This window comes from Geotrypetes seraphini, chromosome 13 (assembly GCF_902459505.1).
Source record: "Geotrypetes seraphini chromosome 13, aGeoSer1.1, whole genome shotgun sequence".
Classification (NCBI taxonomy): domain Eukaryota; kingdom Metazoa; phylum Chordata; class Amphibia; order Gymnophiona; family Dermophiidae; genus Geotrypetes; species Geotrypetes seraphini.
Genome location: NC_047096.1, coordinates 78,317,694 through 78,336,455, shown reverse-complemented (window position 1 = coordinate 78,336,455; position 18,762 = coordinate 78,317,694). Strand labels below are relative to the sequence as shown.

At 40.9% G+C, this 18,762-nt stretch overlaps 1 protein-coding gene across 2 annotated transcripts in view; it reads right to left on the bottom strand.

Moving 5' to 3' along the window:
• Positions 1–12,581, bottom strand: part of NPEPPS (aminopeptidase puromycin sensitive) — a 186,920-nt gene extending 174,339 nt beyond the window's left edge. The window contains exon 1 of one of the 2 annotated variants that reach the window (XM_033918253.1): positions 12,273–12,581. In XM_033918253.1, coding sequence (XP_033774144.1) covers positions 12,273–12,509 — 237 coding nt within the window. In that variant the 5' untranslated portion in view covers positions 12,510–12,581. The remainder of the gene's footprint in view (positions 1–12,272) is intronic. The other variant, XM_033918254.1, reaches the window with a different exon arrangement.
• Between the last annotated feature and the right edge of the window lie 6,181 nt (positions 12,582–18,762).

Genomic DNA, 18,762 nt, shown 5'->3' with positions numbered 1-18,762 from the left:
CTCACTATCCCCGACACTCTTCAATCTATTCATCCATCACTCGTCAGAAGATTCATAAATTCTGACCTCAGAATGGCTTCTCTTGAGCTCCCCAGTGTTCACACATTTGCATTTTGTGCCTTCACTAGTTGAGGACTCTGGGAGGGATTTTCTTCCTACCACTCGCCTTCCCTGTAGTTCCTCAGCCCTAAAGGACTCAAGAGAGGTTAAGCACAAGTCTCCCACCCCTCCCTTGCATGCGCCATGGCACACAGTACACAGACACTCCTCAGTTGACCATCCAGCTCAAAACTGGTATGATATAGGAGTAGAACAGCCTGAGGATTCCATCCCAGTCGATTCTGAGCCAAATCGAGGGTCTTTTTAGATGGAGGCTTTAGGAGAAAAAAATTGTTTAAAATCCAAGATGGACGTTCCAGAAAAATTGTGCCAAAAATGGCCCGTGGGGGCTTTCCTGAAAGTTAAAATACTCAGGAAAAGGGGTTTTGGAGGTGGGGGACCCTATGGCCCCAGAAACCCTTAAATTCAACTTTTACAGAGCCAGAATAATGGGCTGTACTCATAGTGTTAATGCTGGTGCCTGCCTGTGTCAACTTTGCTTCTGCCTGACTGAAGTGGAGAAAATATTCTGCCTCAAACCCTTGTTGGACAGTCCAGACCTGGAAATCTTCGGGCTGCCAGTCAGACTGAAACTAACTGAAGCTTCAACCCCCCATAAATCCTTGCGGCACAACAGAGAGAGAATAAAATAAATACAACCAGCTCCCTGAAACCCAAAGGGATTCACATAGGAGCCCCACAGCCTGTGTGTGAGACTAATATATCAGAAGGCGAGCAGGCTTCCAGGGGAATGAACCCTGAGCCTCAAAGTAACACAAAGCAGTGGCAAACAAAAAAGCAAACAAGATACTAGGGAAATACTTTTTAAAACCAATATGAGGAAATATTTTTTCACTCAAAGAATAGTTAAAACTCTGGAACTTGTTGCCAGAGGATGTGGTAGCAGCAGTTAATATAGCTGGGTTTAAAAAAGGTTTGCACAAACTCCTAGAGGAAGAAATGGTGGAAGCCACTACATGCCCTGGATCGGTAGTATGGAATGTTGCTACTGTTTGGGTTCCTGCCATGTACTTGTGACCTGGATTGACCACTGCAGTAACAGGATACTGGGCTTGATGGACCATTGATCTAACCGAGTATGGCTATTCTTATGTTCTTATAGGAATTAGTGGATTTGTAACTGTCTGAAATACTGGACTCTGCAATATCAGGAAGACAGTCTGCTCATGCAGTAACTGAGAAGAAACTGCAAAAGTGATATAAGTGCTATGGTGACAAGAAGAAATTTATGGTTGTGCCTCTGACCCTCATATACCAGAGAAGCCTGACATTTCTTACTGAGTGGAGAAAGTATTCATTTTGCTACAGAAGTCTTGGCTTGCTGTCTAACCAGCTGGATCCATGATAAGACTGAACTCATCTGAAGACACATGTACTCAACACACAAAATGAGCTAGGATTGCTCCTATGGTTTTGTGATAGCTATAGATGTTTCTTTGACAAGCAAAAGGATAAGCTGGCTAATTGGTGTGGGGTACATAATTTTGCTAGTATTTTGTGAATAATTTGGTTTTAGGAATTACCCAGTTATTATAACATTCAGGAATTATTAGTGCACTGTAACTAATCAGATCTATAATCTGTAATTTATTTCTGTCAAAAGAAATAAATATTTTTTAAAGATAGCTTTATATTGTGATCATATAAGAACATAAGAATAGCCTTACTGGGTCAGACTATTGATCCATCTAGCCCAATATCCTTTTTCCAACAGTGGCCAATCCAGGTCACAAGTACCTGGCAAAAACCCAAATAGCAACATTCCATGCTACCTACCAGAGCAAGTAGTGGCTTCACCCATGTCTGTCTCAATAGCAGACTATGGACTTTTCATCCAGGAACTTGTCCAAACCTTTTTTTTTAACCAACTACATTAATTGCTCTTACCACATCCTCTTGCAATGCATTCCAGAGCTTAACTATTCTCTGAGTGAAAAAGTATTTCCCTCAGAGTGTCCCCTATCTTTGTAGTTTTCAAAAATCAATCCACTTGTACCTGTTCTATACCACTCAGGATTTTGTAGACTTAAATTAAATGTCTCCTCAGCCAACTCTTTTCCAAGCTAAAGAGCCCTAACCATTTTGTCTTTCCTCATACAAGAGGAGTTCCATCCCCTTTGTCATCTTGGTCGTTCTTTGATCCTTTTCTAATTCTACTATATCTTTTTTGAGATAAGGTGACCAGAATTGAATCTAATACTCAAGGTGAGGTCACACCATGGAGCGATACAGAAGCATTATAATATTCTTAGTCTTGTTTATCATCCCTTTTCTAATAATTCCTAGCAACTTGTTTGCTTTTTTTGCCAAAGATTTTCCATCTGTACAAGACCCTTCAGTAGACCAGACCTATATCCAAACTTGCAAGGAATTTTTATTTTTAAACAACACACCCTAGAAATCCCTTGTGTGCCAATTGCTCCATAGGGTAATTGCATCATACTCTTATGTTATTATATAAAGCCAATTGTTACTGTTTTCATTTCTGCTATCTCTATTAAGAAAATGTTTAATGCCTTCACCACCCTTTCTATGCATGCTAATATTATTCCCAGATCTATCCACCGCCCATATTCTTTTGGGGGTACAACCTCCCAAATTGGATATTCCACTCCAGAAGAGGTCTCACCGACATCTTATGCAAGTTGCATGGCGGGATAACCCATTTGTGTGGAACAGTGAGCTGATGCTAAGAAACCCCTTTTTTGTTGTATAGACCCCCCTCCCTATGTACCCCCAGCAACCCTTACCCCCTGCACATTGGGTCACTTCCTCTACCTCTGCAAGCTTAGGCCAGACTATTTATGTGAACTTCAGGGATCCCACAGTTCACATAAGCAGTTGAGTCTAAGCTGGCAAAGGAGGAGGAGGAGGAGGAAGTGACCCGACATGCAGTGGTTCACTTCCTCCTCTCACCTGCAGCGCAATCTCTGCAAGGGGGGGAGCCAGCTCCAATGGTATAATGAAAGGGGGGAGGCAAGGAAAGGTGAATGTGCCATTAGTGAAGGTGGGAGGGGAGGCTTGAAGATGGAAATAGGAGGAATTTTGAGACTTAAGATAGGGAAATTTTGTGCAAAAACACTACAAATAAGCAGTACAGAATTTTTGCAGAATTGTCAAAACTTTTGTGCAGAATGCCCCTACAAGTAAACATTCTAGCTCTGGCCACTGCATTGTCATCTGCACTGTCATGCAGTTTTGTTACCTTCAAATCAGATATGATATGATTTCTACCGATTTTGATCATTCTCTTACTCCAACTAACATGGGTCCTTTAGATTTTTGCACCATGACCACACTATTTTTATACTGAATTTTAACTATACTGAACATTGCTCAAGCTTGCTTAGATTGTTTCTCATTTTGACCACTCCATTCTGTTGAAGATCTTAGTATCATCTAGCAAAAGTCCCTTTAACCCCTTTGTAATTTCACTTAAGACCGAAACCCAGCATGGAATAAACACTAGTGCCTATCACTCAACCAGGTTTTTACTCGGCCCAAATGTGAGATCCCCAGCTGATCTATAGGCATATAGAGGACAACATTAAAAGCTTCACTATAATACAAGCCTAATACACATTCATTGATCTAATTTTTTTGGACAAATGTATCAAATATATTACATCTTGGAGCACGCATCCACATCTAGCAACATAAGAGCAGAACCTGGGCACCGCCTGGAGATACTGCAATGATAAGAAGTGTTTAATATTGAAAATGTATTATGAATTATAAGAAGCCGGAAGCTACACTGTGATGCATGGGATCTCAGATCTGTTGGGGCATGCCAAGGAGGCACTGGTGGAAAATTTCAGAAAACCAGAATAGCAATCACAGTTTTAAGAGCAAGGTAATGTACTTTTTTTTGCTTACAGTTCATTTTTACACTTTGTATATTCTATTTTTGTGCTTCTTTTATACTTTGGTGGAGGAATTAGCTCTCTTGTCTTCACTGCTTGTTTGCCTTCTACTCTCTGAACACTTGGCCACATCCTTTCCCTAATTTCTCAAACTGCAATTTCTAATCTTAACAGACCATGACACAGTAAAATAAAAGCAATAGAGGATGCTCTCACTGGATGCAGTCAGCTGAACCAAAAGGCACCAGCAATTACCGGTACATTTTGTTTGCATTTTTCACTCTTACTTTAAGAGGTGCATTCAGGCCCAAAGGTCAGACAGTTGCTGCTACTGTGGTGGTTTTTGCTAGAGAGTAAGCAATGTAGAAGTACACCATGAAAGAAAATATCCCTTCAATTCTCCGACCAATTCAATGACACATTTTGGTAAGTTATTTTAGCAATACTAAATTGCCCTAGACCAGGGCTGCCCAAGTCTGGTCCTCAAGAACTTCTGGCAGGCCAGGTTTTCAGGATATCCACAATGAATATGCATGAGAGAGATTTGCCTGCACTGCCTTCTTGGTATGCAAATATCTCTCTCATGCATATTCACTGTGGATATCTAGAAAACCTGGCCTGCCAGTAGATCTCGAGGACCGGACTTGGGCAGCCCTGCCCTAGACACTATTCAGATTGCATCCCAGCTTAACCAATTTTTTTTTTTAATTTTCCTGCTCTGTCAGATCAGAAACAGAATAGATCGAAGTGACATACTTATTCATTGCTATTAGTGCACATGGAGACTATTTAAAATTTTTAGCCTAAAACAGGGGTAGGCAATTCTGGTCCTTGAAAGCCGGAAACAGGTCAGGTTTTCAGGATATCCATGATGAATATGTATGCGATGGATTTGTATGCACTGCCGATGCAAATCTATCACATACATATTTATTGTGGATATCCTGAAAACCTGACCTGGCTCCGGCTCTCGAGGACCGGAATTGCCTACCCCTGGCCTAGAACATTTTTTCCATTGATAACAGAAAGCCATAAGAAGCATCTCTCACACATAGTATCTACAATGAGCAACATCTGTGATTCACTGGGACTCGAGATTATACGTGGGCACCTATAGCAATATTCAACATCAAACAATACATGGTCTCAGCCTCCATTCCCTGAGGGAGAGGGAGTGTTTTGACATTCCCAGGTTAAAATTTCACCATTCTTCATTTACATTCATCACCACAATTTTCATTGAGATGGAAACAAAATTACTATTTCAATTAGTTCTTAAGGCTTCATGAAACTCAAATCTGCTTTGGGATATTAAGGGATGGATCTTAAAACTATAATTTTTTTACTCCATTTCATAAAATATTTACCGTACATCAAAAACTTTCAGACAGCTTAGAATAACAAAAATTTAACAAACATGAAAATATCCACACTGCTCCTTATGACCCTGGGCAAGTCACCTAATCCTCCACTGCCCCAGGTACATTAGAAAGTTTGTGAGCCTGATAGGAAAAATGCTTGCATCCTTGTATATAAACCACTTTTGAATGTGGCTGTGTAAGTACAAAAAGGCGGTATACAAATCCCTATCCCTTATCCCATTATCTTTCTACGTAAGATTTTGATATATGACCCACCAAAATATCCCCAACAAATATACTCAAAGCATTATTGAATATCTATGAAGGGATGCTGAAGAGGTCTCAGCCCAACCAACCAACTTCCTAAATTCTGAGCGTTATTTTGCCACTGTAACAGAAAAGAATATAATCTTATTTCGTTAAGTGCCAATTTGCAGAAATGAAATTCTATGTTTTGACATTGTTTCAGATCATTGATTGAACCATGTGCACGTCATTCTCTTCTTGGTTGGGTTGAGAACTTTTAAGCACTCCCTCATATAGTATACATTTTAAAAAATGACTAAATGAATTGAGTCCAAAAAGAGAGATTTTCATAAAACAACAACATTCACATTAAAATCTCAGGAAAAAAAACTGCACCCAGAGCTAACACACAAGATTTTAACTGTCCTAGTTACCTCAGGGAAGAGATTTTGGTCACAAAAATTCACATCTTTGGTCCAAAAATCACATTCAAACACCATTATTATATCCAACTACGGTAAGTCAAATAAAAGAGTAGCTCTTATGGGAGTATTGAGGGAACTAAATACAAGCTAGATAATCTGACCAACCTTTTAAGCATCACACCTCAGCAATATGCTAACAGAAGCAAAAGATAACTTGGAAACATCTATACCTACAGACCCCCCCCCAAAAAAAAATAAATAAATTCAAAAATCTCAAGTTCTTTCATTTCATATCATTTTCCAAAGAATCTTGACAGTAAAAAACATATACCACTACAAACCTTAGGTCCAGAAGGCGGCTACCAAAATGGTCGGTGGTCTTTGTCATAAGACATATGGGGACAGACAAAGAGCTCAATATGTATATTTTGGAAGAAAGGCAGAGAGGGGAGATATGATAGAGACATTTAAATACCTATATGGCATAAATGTGAATGAGGCAAATCTCTCATTTGAAAAGAAAATGAGAGGGCATAGGATGAAGTTAAGAGGTGAGGGGCTCAGGAGTAATATAAGGAAATACTTTTTTACAGAAAGAATGGTAGATGCATGGAAAAGTCTCCTGGTAGAGGTAGTGAAGACAAAGACTATGTCTGAGTTCAAGAAAGCATGAGACAGGCATGTGGGATCTATTAGGGAGAAGAAGAGATAGTGGATGCTGTGAATTAGTGCTGCCTGATTCGCTGATTCGAATCAATTCGCTGTCTGAGAAAAATCGGACTCACCGATTCTGCGAACCCCACCCTGGTGAGACCTGAATACTTCCAAAGCCTCCTAAAGCAGTGGTAGAACTCTGAATGGGCTGCTTTGCGACCTGCCCCACTAGGGCTTCCCCCTGCTGTGTCACTGATGACATCATCGGTGACGTAGCAGAGAGAAGCCCTAGTGGGGCAGGTCATGAAGCAGCCCGTTCAGAACGCTGCCACTGCTTTAAGAGGCCTCGTAGGTATGTCAAGCTTCACGGTGGGAGGATCAGTGGGGTGCTGCTGCACAAGGGGATGGGAAGGAGGGATGGAAAGCTTCTGCACAGGGGTATGGGTGGTGATGGAAGAAAGCTGTTGCACATGGGGGGGGGGAGAAAGGAGAGAGGAAGAAGTCAGATTTGAAATGTGTATCCTGCCAGAGTTGCTGTTAGACAGCAAGCATGATCTAGGACCTATAACAGAGAGAGGAAAAGTATTTTTTTATTTTGTTTACACCACAGCATGGCGTGGAGTTGAAGAGAGCAAAAGGGGGGCATGGTTGGTGGAAAGACTACAAAATAAACCTGCCAGGACATTTGAAAACAAACACCCAATTGGGCAGGAAGAATGAATTGCAAAATCGACTAAATAGGCTGATTCGAAAAAAAGTTTCCCTGAATCGGGCAGCACTACTGTGGATGGGCAGATTGGATTGGCTTTACCTGCCTTAATGTTTCTATGTTCCTAGAAATAAAAACAAGCAGAAAATAGTCTTATAATAAAGAAATTGAATATGTAAATAATAACCATATTTTCAAAAATGTACAGAATTTCAGGTAGTCTTGTTCCTGTTTAAGGGCTGAAGGCAGAGAATTCCAAAGAAAAGGTGCAGCTCTTTGTATTCCTGTCAACATCAATCTAGATTCTGAGACAGATTAAACAATTGAAGATAGCCGAGAAAGTGAGTCAAAGTTTTTAACTTCAAGCAGGATGCCAAGTTGCAAGGGCTTGACCCATATAAAATTTTAAAAGACAAACATAAGACTTTAAACCCTATTTTAACAGCTACTAGCAGCCAATGTAGTTGCTCCAGTGGAAGGGATATGATAATCCTTGTCAAATTTTGAATTAGATGAGCTTTATGGAAACATTTTGGAGCAACTTGAATTCTCAGCAAAGACTTCTTAGACACCCTTGTAGAATATTATAAATTAGACAAATTGCTCACACAATTTGTTGTCAATTATCCATGAAAAATAACTTTGAATTTTACTTAGCAGCAAAAGTTTACATAAAAACATTCCAACTACCTGTGTAACCTGTAAATTCATACCTAAACTATGTATCAAAGTATATTTTAAAAAATCCCACTAATTACAGCACCTCTACCTGATTTTAAGTCTCCTTTTATTACCTGTCATTTCAACTTTGTCTTAATATTCAGCTTCAAAGCTTAAGTAGTGAAGGGCAACTAGAGAATGTCATGGGGACAAATTTTTCAATGTCCCCGCAGGAACTCAGTTTCCCCGTCCTGTCCCCGTGAGCTTTCTCACTGTCCCTGTCCCATTCCTGAATGGGGCAGTACATCGCTTTGAATTAAGATATTGAGATTGAATCAAAATTTTAATAAACTTGGAAACTTGGCAGGGACAGGAAAAGAACTCCCAGGAAGGGAAAATGAGCTCCTGTGGGGATGGGAAAAAATTTGTCCCCATGTCATTCTCTACTGTCAACTCATCTTTAATGTAGACCATCCCAATGATTTGCAAACAGGTTACCAAAAACTCCACTCATCCAATTATCTTGTCTGTAATCTAAAACAATCTATATCCAAAGCTTTCAGGAACTGTGTGCTGTAACCTGCATAGCATAGCCTTTGCATATATGCCTTCTAAACAAAACACCAGAGACCATACTGGAAGATTAAACCCACTTTAAAAAGTGGTGTGTAGCTCCTCAAAGAGAGAGGACAGAAAAAAAAATTACAGGGAACAAAGGAATGCAGTCTTCCACAGGACAGTGAGGCAGGGAGTGAAAAGGCTGAAACCAATAAGATGGGGGTCAGCAAAAGGCAGGACTTAAATTTCTAAGAAAATGCCCCAGAACAAAGTCTTCACCAATTCTTTTTAAACTCGAGGCAGAGCTGCAGGAGATATCCTGCCCCAGACCCTCTTCCCAAACAGCCTGCACAAAAGAGAGAAGGGATGAACCTGGAGCAGACAAAGCTAATTTCTTAATACAGAACCTTCTCTCCTATGGGGGAATGGGAGAGAAGATGATAAACCTACAGCAGAGAAACGTGGTAAACGTCTTATCATCCCCACTGCTTTTGCCACTACTGACTGTGCCAGCTTCCTGCACTCACTGCTGCTTAGAATGCACTTCCTAGACCCCTGCACTTCTACTGCTAGTGACCATAGAGGGGGAAGGGGCAAAATGGGTCAGAGGATGTGGATGAGACAAGATGTGCAAGGATCAGAGGGAGGAGGAAGAAAAACAAACAAGAGGAAAGCATGAATGAAAGGACTGGAGGTGATGTGGGTTGTACAGGATAAAGGAGTGTGTGATATAGTAACATAGTAACATAGTAGATGACGGCAGATAAAGACCCGAATGGTCCATCCAGTCTGCCCAACCTGATTCAATTTAAAAATTTTTTTTTTTTTTTCTTCTTAGCTATTTCTGGGCGAGAATCCAAAGCTTTACCCGGTACTGTGCTTGGGTTCCAACTGCCGAAATCTCTTTTAAGACTTACTCCAGCCCATCTACACCCTCCCAGCCATTGAAGCCCTCCCCTGCCCATCCTCCTCCAAACGGCCATACACAGACACAGACCGTACAAGTCTGCCCAGTAACTGGCCTAGTTCAATCTTTAATATTATTTTCTGATTCTAAATCTTCTGTGTTCATCCCACGCTTCTTTGAACTCAGTCACAGTTTTACTCTCCACCACCTCTCTCGGGAGCGCATTCCAGGCATCCACCACCCTCTCCGTAAAGTAGAATTTCCTAACATTGCCCCTGAATCTACCATCCCTCAACCTCAAATTATGTCCTCTGGTTTTACCATTTTCCTTTCTCTGGAAAAGATTTTGTTCTACGTTAATACCCTTTAAGTATTTGAACGTCTGAATCATATCTCCCCTGTCTCTCCTTTCCTCTAGGGTATACATATTCAGGGCTTCCAGTCTCTCCTCATATGTCTTCTGGTGCAAGCCTCCTATCATTTTTGTCGCCCTCCTCTGGACCGCCTCAAGTCTTCTTACGTCTTTCGCCAGATACGGTCTCCAAAACTGAACACAATACTCCAAGTGGGGCCTCACCAATGACCTGTACAGGGGCATCAACACCTTCTTTCTTCTACTGACTACGCCTCTCTTTATACAGCCCAGAATCCTTCTGGCAGCAGCCACTGCCTTGTCACACTGTTTTTTCGCCTTTAGATCTTCGGACACTATCACCCCAAGGTCCCTCTCCCCGTCCGTGCATATCAGCTTCTCTCCTCCCAGCATATACGGTTCCTTCCTATTATTAATCCCCAAATGCATTACTCTGCATTTCTTTGCATTGAATTTTAGTTGCCAGGCATTAGACCATTCCTCTAACTTTTGCAGATCCTTTTTCATATTTTCCACTCCCTCTTCGGTGTCTACTCTGTTACAAATCTTGGTATCATCTGCAAAAAGGCACACTTTTCCTTCTAACCCTTCAGCAATGTCACTTACATACATATTGAACAGGATTGGCCCCAGCACCGAACCCTGAGGGACTCCACTAGTCACCTTTCCTTCCTTCGAGCGACTTCCATTAACCACCACCCTCTGGCGTCTGTCCGACAGCCAGTTTCTGACCCAGTTCACCACTTTGGGTCCTAACTTCAGCCCTTCAAGTTTGTTCAACAGCCTTCTATGAGGAACTGTATCAAAGGCTTTGCTGAAATCCAAATAAATTACATCTAGCATATGTCCTCGATCCAGCTCTCTGGTCACCCAATCAAAAAATTCAATCAGGTTCGTTTGGCAGAATTATAAATTACTAGGAAAGGAATGGAAAATGAATCAAATGATATGCCTTTGAGTAAATCCATAATATGCATGTCTGGTCACCCCAGCTTGAAAAAAAAATAAAAACAAAGAGAATTAGAACAGACCCTGATAAAGGTAACCAAAATGATGTGGATGGAACAGCGCCCTATAAGGAAAGGTTAAACAAGCCTGACAAGAGACATGACAGAGGTCTATAGAGTCATGAGTATATGGGGAATGGTTATTTATCTTTGTCAATAATATTAGGACAGGACTATAAAACTAACAGACAGCACGTTTAAAACATTGTAGACAATATTTTTCCACTCAGCGCACTGTTTAACTGGCATTTGTAGCTAGGAAAAAGTGGCCAATGCAGTCAATATACCGGTAACTGGATTTAAAAAGATTTTACCCAAATTTATTTAGAAAACCGGTCATGGATTTGATATATTGCCTTTCTGTGGAACAATCAACGTGGGTTTACATTTATTATATGTAGATACTTTTCTCTGTCCCTAATGGGGCTCACTGTATATATTTGTGTACCTGGAGCAATGGAGGATTAGGAGTTGCAGTGGGAATTGAATCCAGTTTTCCTGGTTCTCAAGCTGCTGCACTAACCATTAGGCCACTGCTCCACTCCTTAAAATCCATAAACCATTACCAGGTAGACAAACTTGGCAAAGCCATTGCTATCTCAAGGTATGAACAAGGACTTCTTTGGGATCTTGCCAGATACTTGTGACTAACTAGATGCTGTCAGATAGGATGTTGGTCTTGATATGGCACATCCTATATACTTATAACTGAAAGTATCAAAGTGGAGAAGAGGCATGTTTGAATAAAGAGATCAGAGGACAAGGAAACTCAGGGAATCAGAGAGTAGAAAGAGAGGGATTAAGGTGATTAGAGGGGTTGTGTAGGTGGGAGGAGAGCACGACTTAAATCCTGACTTAAATTCTGGGAGGGGGTTCTCCCCCCCCCCCTCCCCCCAAGGAGGCTAAGAATTGTGGGAGATGCCGGCCACTATACCCCTTCACAAAGAGGCTAGTAAATGAGAGGGGAAAAAAGTTACTAAAAAATGTTTCCAAACAAAATAGAATTAGGGATTAGGGGGGAAGGGTAACTCTAGAACCAGCCAAATTATTGAGGAGAGGAGACGAATATTTCAGGACAAGAAGGGTAATCACTGGGACAAGGCAAAAAGATAAAGAATGAGAAGCTGTGTGTTTAGGAAAGATGGCTCACACTCGGCCGTTCCCCATCCTCGCTTCAGTTCCCTTTCGTTTACAAATTTAAGTCCTGCTAAAGAGGATCGCATCGGGCAAAAAACGCCTTCTTCAATGCGTTAAAAAAAAAAAAAAAAAATACTGAAGAAAGAGAGGAACAGGTTGAGTAGGGTGCGCGGTCCTTCAGACGCGGGGAGAGAGAGAAGGACCCAGTCAGCACGACAGGTGGAGGGCCACCGGTCAGGCGGCAGCAACTACCTGCACGGCGGCCTCCAGTTTGCCCTCGAAGGTGAAGTCGATGAGATCAGGCTTGAGGCAGAGCCCATAGTTGAGTGGAAAGACATCTTTGGGCAGCCGTACGAAGGGCCTCTTCTCTGCCATAACTGAGGTCCGGATGCGGGCTGGGGCGAAGCTTCGGAGGCGGAGGACGAGGCTGGGGCGGCAGGGGAGCAATGACAGGAGTAGCAGCTGCCGCCCGCCCGACACCACCCACATCCGCGCCTGCTCACTAACGATGTACGTGCGCGATCTCGCACCTCACTGACCCAACGTGAAGCCACCGGCCCGACGTCATCCACGCCTACTCACTGACGGTATGCGTGCGCGGTCCCGCAGCTCACTGACTCAACGGAGAGCCGCCGACGTGACGCCGTCCGCGCCTGGTCGTTGTAGGTGTACGTACGCACTCTCAAAGATCCAACGTGCTATTTGGGCTTCTTCCTTTGCGAGCTTTTCCGCCGTTCAAATTCGCAGACAAAATGGGCGGGGAATGGAAAGACTAGTAGGCGATAGCGAGGGTGTGTAAGCAAGTTCTGGTTGTCATCCTATGTTAACGACAAGATTCATATTCGTGATGCTGCAGTACAGTGTCTATTCTCTAGACAAGCAAGCATCTCAAAGGCTGTGGGCCGCCAAAAAGCAAAAATGTCATGTTTCATAGAAACATTATTTCGAAAAGTATAGTATGAAAAAAGGTACAAGAGTAACGATAAAATTAATGTTTTCTTCCTGACACTTGACATCTCTTCTCAGCTACTATCTTGTCTGCAGTGATTACTTTTAAAACTGACCCAAGGTGAATGTCGCTAATTCTGGATAAGTGTAAATAACTGCTCGACCGATAAGTACTCCCTTTTTTTTATAGTTCAAAATTTGTATTGAAATTTTGTAATTTTAACATGAAATAACCATAAAATGATACATAGTGTTAGTGCAAAACAAATGAAGTCCAAATGAGAGAAGTCTAACTCTCCAGTGACATCAAACTGAGTTAAAAACTTTTCTTTTTAAAGATGCCTTTTCTACATAATTTTATATTTCATGAATTATTCATTTGGTTGAACATGTTTTAACTACTGTATATCCTTTTTGTATATGCCCTTAATGTTTCTTTTTTACTTTAAAATTATATTTCATCCCTCCCTTCCTAGTGTTTAATATTGTTTAAATTTAGAATATTTTAGCCATTATTTAAATTGTATGTATTATTATGTATTGCATTATTATTGTTCTTTGATTTTACATTGTAAATTTTAAATGTAAATCGCTTAGAATATCCGATTAAGCGATTTATCAAGTCCCATAATAAACTTGAAACTTGATACACAGTAAATCACTAATCAAGTAAAATACAAGAGAACATAGGGACAGAAATGATATAAGAAGCAAAGAAGGGTGAAAATAGAGAATAAAAAGCACAGATGGTCAGATGATGCAGCTGTGATTCTTCTGTACATATTGATCAAGAAAAGACCAAGATGAAGATTTTGGAGATATAGACACAGACATTATGGGAATGTTGTGGTTTTCAATTGCATATTGCTCATATTTTTTGTAGAGGCATACAGAATTGCACCAGAAAGTGTAGTCCAACAAAGAGGCTGATTTCCAGTTTTTCAAGATATGTATAATGCCAGTTGCAAACAGGGAGTCAATTAATTTCAGAGGGCATTCAGAGTTGACAAAACAGGGATGTTGAGATCGAAGAATAATCATATCAAAGGTTAGCTCAGATGTGTAATTAGCGATATCCTTGATAGTTCTCCATATCTGGGACCAGAAGTGTTGGATAGAACTACAATGAAAAAGCATATGATCCAAAGTTCCATCATCTTTATTACAATGCTAACATGTGGGGTTTGGTCTCAGTTTAGCCTTCAACATACGGAAGGGGGTCCAAATTGCTTACCATATAAGAAAATACAAGGATTGAGAAATTCTTGAAAAAAGAAATTGGTGATTAGTCTTGGACCAAAATAAGCGCTAATCTATGTATGAACATAAGCAGTGCCTCTGCTGGGTCATACCAGAGGTCCATTATGCCCAGCAGTCCGTTCACGCGGCGGCCCAGCAGGTCCAGGACCTGTATAGTAATCCTCTATCCATACCCTTCTATCCCCTTTTCCTTCAGGAAATTGTCTAATCCCTTCTTGAACCCCAATACCGTACTCTGTCCTATTACGCCCTCTAGGAGCGCATTCCAGGTGTCCACCACCCGTTGGGTGAAGAAGAACTTCCTAGCACTGGTTCTGAATCTGTCCCCTCTTAATTTTTCCGAATGGCCTCTCGTTCTTGATGTTTTCGAAAGTTTGAAGAATCTGTCCCTCTCCACTTTGTCTATGCCCTTCATGATCTTGTAAGTCTTTATCATGTCCCTTCTAAGTCTCCGCTTCTCCAGGGAAAAGAGCCCCAGTTTCTCCAATCTTTCAGCATATGACAGGTTTTCCAAACCTTTTATCGAACATGTCACTCTCTTCTGAACTCTCTCAAGTATCGCCATATCCTTCTTAAGGTACAGTGATCAATACTAGATGCAGTATTCCAGGTGCGGATGTACCATCACCCGATACAATGGCAGGATAACTTCTTTCATTCTGGTTGTAATACCTTTCTTGATAATACCTAGCATTCTATTCGCCTTCTTAGCGGCCGCTGCACACTGTGCCGACGGCTTCATTGTCTTTGAGACAATGACTGTGACAATGACTGTGCCGATAATAACTGTGACAATGACTGTGCCGATGGTTTCATTGTCATTGAGATGTGAGTTGTCAATTTGTTCGACCATTGATTTATAAAATAAGTGAAAATTTATAGTGATGATCTCGTATGATTCGGTAGATGATGGAAACAGCTTTCCCTTGAGCAATAACTAAATCACTCCAGCGTTGAACAGTGTTCAATGTGCTGTCATAGTCAAATTTCAAGACAATATTTTTGATAACAGAAACCAGTAATAGCCATTGTGTATAGCAATGTTGAATCTGCAGGAATTGTTTACACAATAATGAGAAAGAGATTACAGCATCTTTACAAAATAATTGTTGCACATACCAGATTCTGGCCTTTTGCCATTTTTTCCAGTAAAAGGGTTTACCCTTATGCTTGATTTTTGGGTTATTCCAAATTGACATAGAAAAACTATTAAACATAGAGATATCAGTGGATTTATCTAAATAACGTAAAGCCTGTTGTGTTGCATTTAACAATGTAAATTTTTTAAGCAATTTGGGAATACACATGGTGCATAGAGCTGATAAGGGGTAAGGAGAGCATGATTATGATTCAACTTCTAGCCAAGTAGGATGCTCTAATGAGGGTTGGCTATGAAACTAATGTGCTCCACATTTGGCAAGCGAAGCTATGTGATAAAAGTGGAAGTCCAGGAGATTCATACCTCCAGTATCTTGGGAAGCTCTCAATTTTGAGAGAGAAATACGTGTTTTTTGTTATTCCAAATTAATTCTGAGAGTTTTTTGATGATCCAGTGATAGATCGACTTATTACAAAGTGAGGGTAGCATAGAAAGTATACATGTGATTTGAGGGGTAAAAGTCATTTTTATGGATGCAATTCTTCCCCACCACAACAAGTAGAGGGGAGACCATTTGGTAATTGTCTGGTGAACCAAATATTTAATTCTCTAAATATTTAACTCCATAACATGTGAAGAATCTTTGTGAATCATAATACCTAAATATTTAATAGCAGCAGATGACCATTTGAATTGAAATTGAAATAATTCAGAGAGGGTAATGAGATCATTCAATGGGAAGATCTCTGATTTCTCCCAATTAACTGAGTATCCAGAGAAAGATGAATATGTTGTGACAATTTTTTTTTTTTTAATTCTTTATTTATTTGTTAAAATTATATAACAAACATGCAGGTATATCAATTTCAGACAGCAGCATAAAATGCTCAACAAACAAAACTCAAGGAAACCATTTATCAGCGATCTAGCCCACATTATTCTGACCGCAAGTGCCGCATCTTAGAAAATCAATTTTAATAAAATCAAATATTAACATCTTGGCAGGTAAGTAGGGAAATCTGACACAAGCGTGCTCTAAAGCAACAGTCCCATCTGGGGTGCCACTTAAGCCTTGCTCTTAAGTGTGTAAGGTGTACAGAAATAATGGCAAAAGACGCAAAATGTTCCCAAAAAGTTATTGATTTTATTAATTTCCATAACAACTATCAAAAGATTATTTGCGTCATGGGGTCTTTTCAGAAGCCAAAATCTGGCATTTCTAATAAAGAATCCCACTCTATACTTAGTTGTACATCAATGTATACATTACATGACCAGACAAGCTGTTTGATTTAAGCATTTTGAGAATGACAAAAAGTGCATTGGGTATGTTATAATGTTTTATGCATATTCAGAAATTAATGTAAACAAAAATATGATTTGTGAAACTTTTTTCTATGTCAAAAGGAATTTTCTTTGTTCAAACGTAAGGACAGCCTCTGTTAACTGATTGGCGGACAAGTGATGATCCAGTCTGCCCAACCTGATTCAATTTAAATTTTTTAATTTTTTCTTCTTAGCTATTTCTGGGCAAGTATCCAAAGCTTTACCCGGTACTGTGCTTGGGTTCCAACTGCCGAAATCTCTGTTAAGACTTACTCCAGCCCATCTACACCCTCCCAGCCATTGAAGCCCTCCCCAGCCCATCCTCCACCAAACAGCCAAATACAGACACAGACCGTGCAAGTCTGCCCAGTACTGGTCTTAGTTCAATATTTAATATTATTTTCTGATTCTAAATCCTCTGTGTTCATCCCACGCTTCTTTGAACTCAGTCACAGTTTTACTCTCCACCACCTCTCTCGGGAGCGCATTCCAGGCATCCACTACCCTCTTCGTAAAGTAGAATTTCCTAACATTGCCCCTGAATCTACCACCCCTCAACCTCAAATTATGTCCTCTGGTTTTACCATTTTCCTTTTCCTTTCACAACTTTTTCGTAAATCTTTAAAAACTCTTTATTTGCCAAACACTTTGGAAACTAGTCATATTAATATTTTCTGATTGTTACTTTTTAAAGTATTTTTTTAGTTACTGTTAACTGAGTCGAGCTCCTTTCTGGCTGAAGACCCGGTATATAAAGCTAAGTTTTAGTTTAGTTTAGTAAGAAAAATGCTGCAGGCACAAGGAAAGAGTAAACAGCAATTTGGTAGCAAAAAAAGAACAAGTATCCCAGCCAACCTAGTGGAGGAGGCCTGAACAAGACCAAAGCGAAAGCTTGACATTCAGGGCCCTGGATTCTGATGAGCCCCAAGAGACAATGCATAGGACCTCCCCCCCAAAGTACCCCCCAACCCCCCCCCCCCAAAAAAAAAAAAAATTAAACACAGCAAAGACTCAAACCAAGGTAAACAAAACAAAAGGCCACCCCGCCAACTCCTCACCACTCAAAGCAAATGAAACAGGCAAGGTATTAAGGATCATACTACAGGTCCCGTGAGACAATGGACTCTAGACCTGCAAAAACAACCTTAGATTGTCGCAAGGAATTCCGTACACGACCCAAACAGTTACCAATCCCAATAGGAAGGAGCGTGATCTGAAACCCACTCCACCAAGATAATTTTCTTAGCCACCAATCTTGTCTTCCGCAAAAATAGCTGGCCAACACCAGGGGAAAATTGAAAAGCTTCATATTTATCTAAAAGAAACCCCACCGGCGTGAGAGGCATAGAACGGCCTAACAAAAGCTCCAAATAACGGACCATTCTTCTCCAGAAAGCCCTGACTGCTGGACAACTCCCAAAAGCATGGAAAAAAGACTTAGGAACACCTGTACATTTCTCGCATTGCGCCGACTCTGTGAAATCAGAGTGATATAATTGAACCCACATAAGATATGTGCAACTGTAACTGGCACTCCCTAAATTCAGCCAAGACAGAAAGGGTCGGGATACGCTTAATAAGACATCCCATATCTAAATCAGTTGGCCACAAACCCAACTCCGAAACCCACAAGCACACAATGACTCCCACAACCTGGGCGGAGCAAGAAAGCACAGCACCCTCCTCAAATTGACCAAAAAAGGCACAGAGCTTACTCCCCAAACCCATCCTCAAACCTTCCACCTCCAAAGAGTACACATGATGACCCAATTGGAAATGAGCAAAAAAATCAGCAGCCAGAATCACATCTTGAAGTTGAAAAGTACACCAAGGTGGAAGCGTACCATCTGGAGTAAGGACATGCTCCAACAACAGTCAAACCCAACTGTGTCCAGCGTTGAAAGGGAACATAAGTCCGGCCCAGCGAAAACCGAAGATTCCCTTGGATAGGCAGCAAATCAGACACCTCCGGCCTCCCCCCAAGCTGGGTACCAAAACCTTCCAAATATCACGTAAAGAGCCCAATAAGAGACTAGAGCGCAAGTAAGAAGGGAGGGGCAATCGAGGAGCATGTAGCAAAGAAGATAAATTCCAGGGATGATAGAAGGC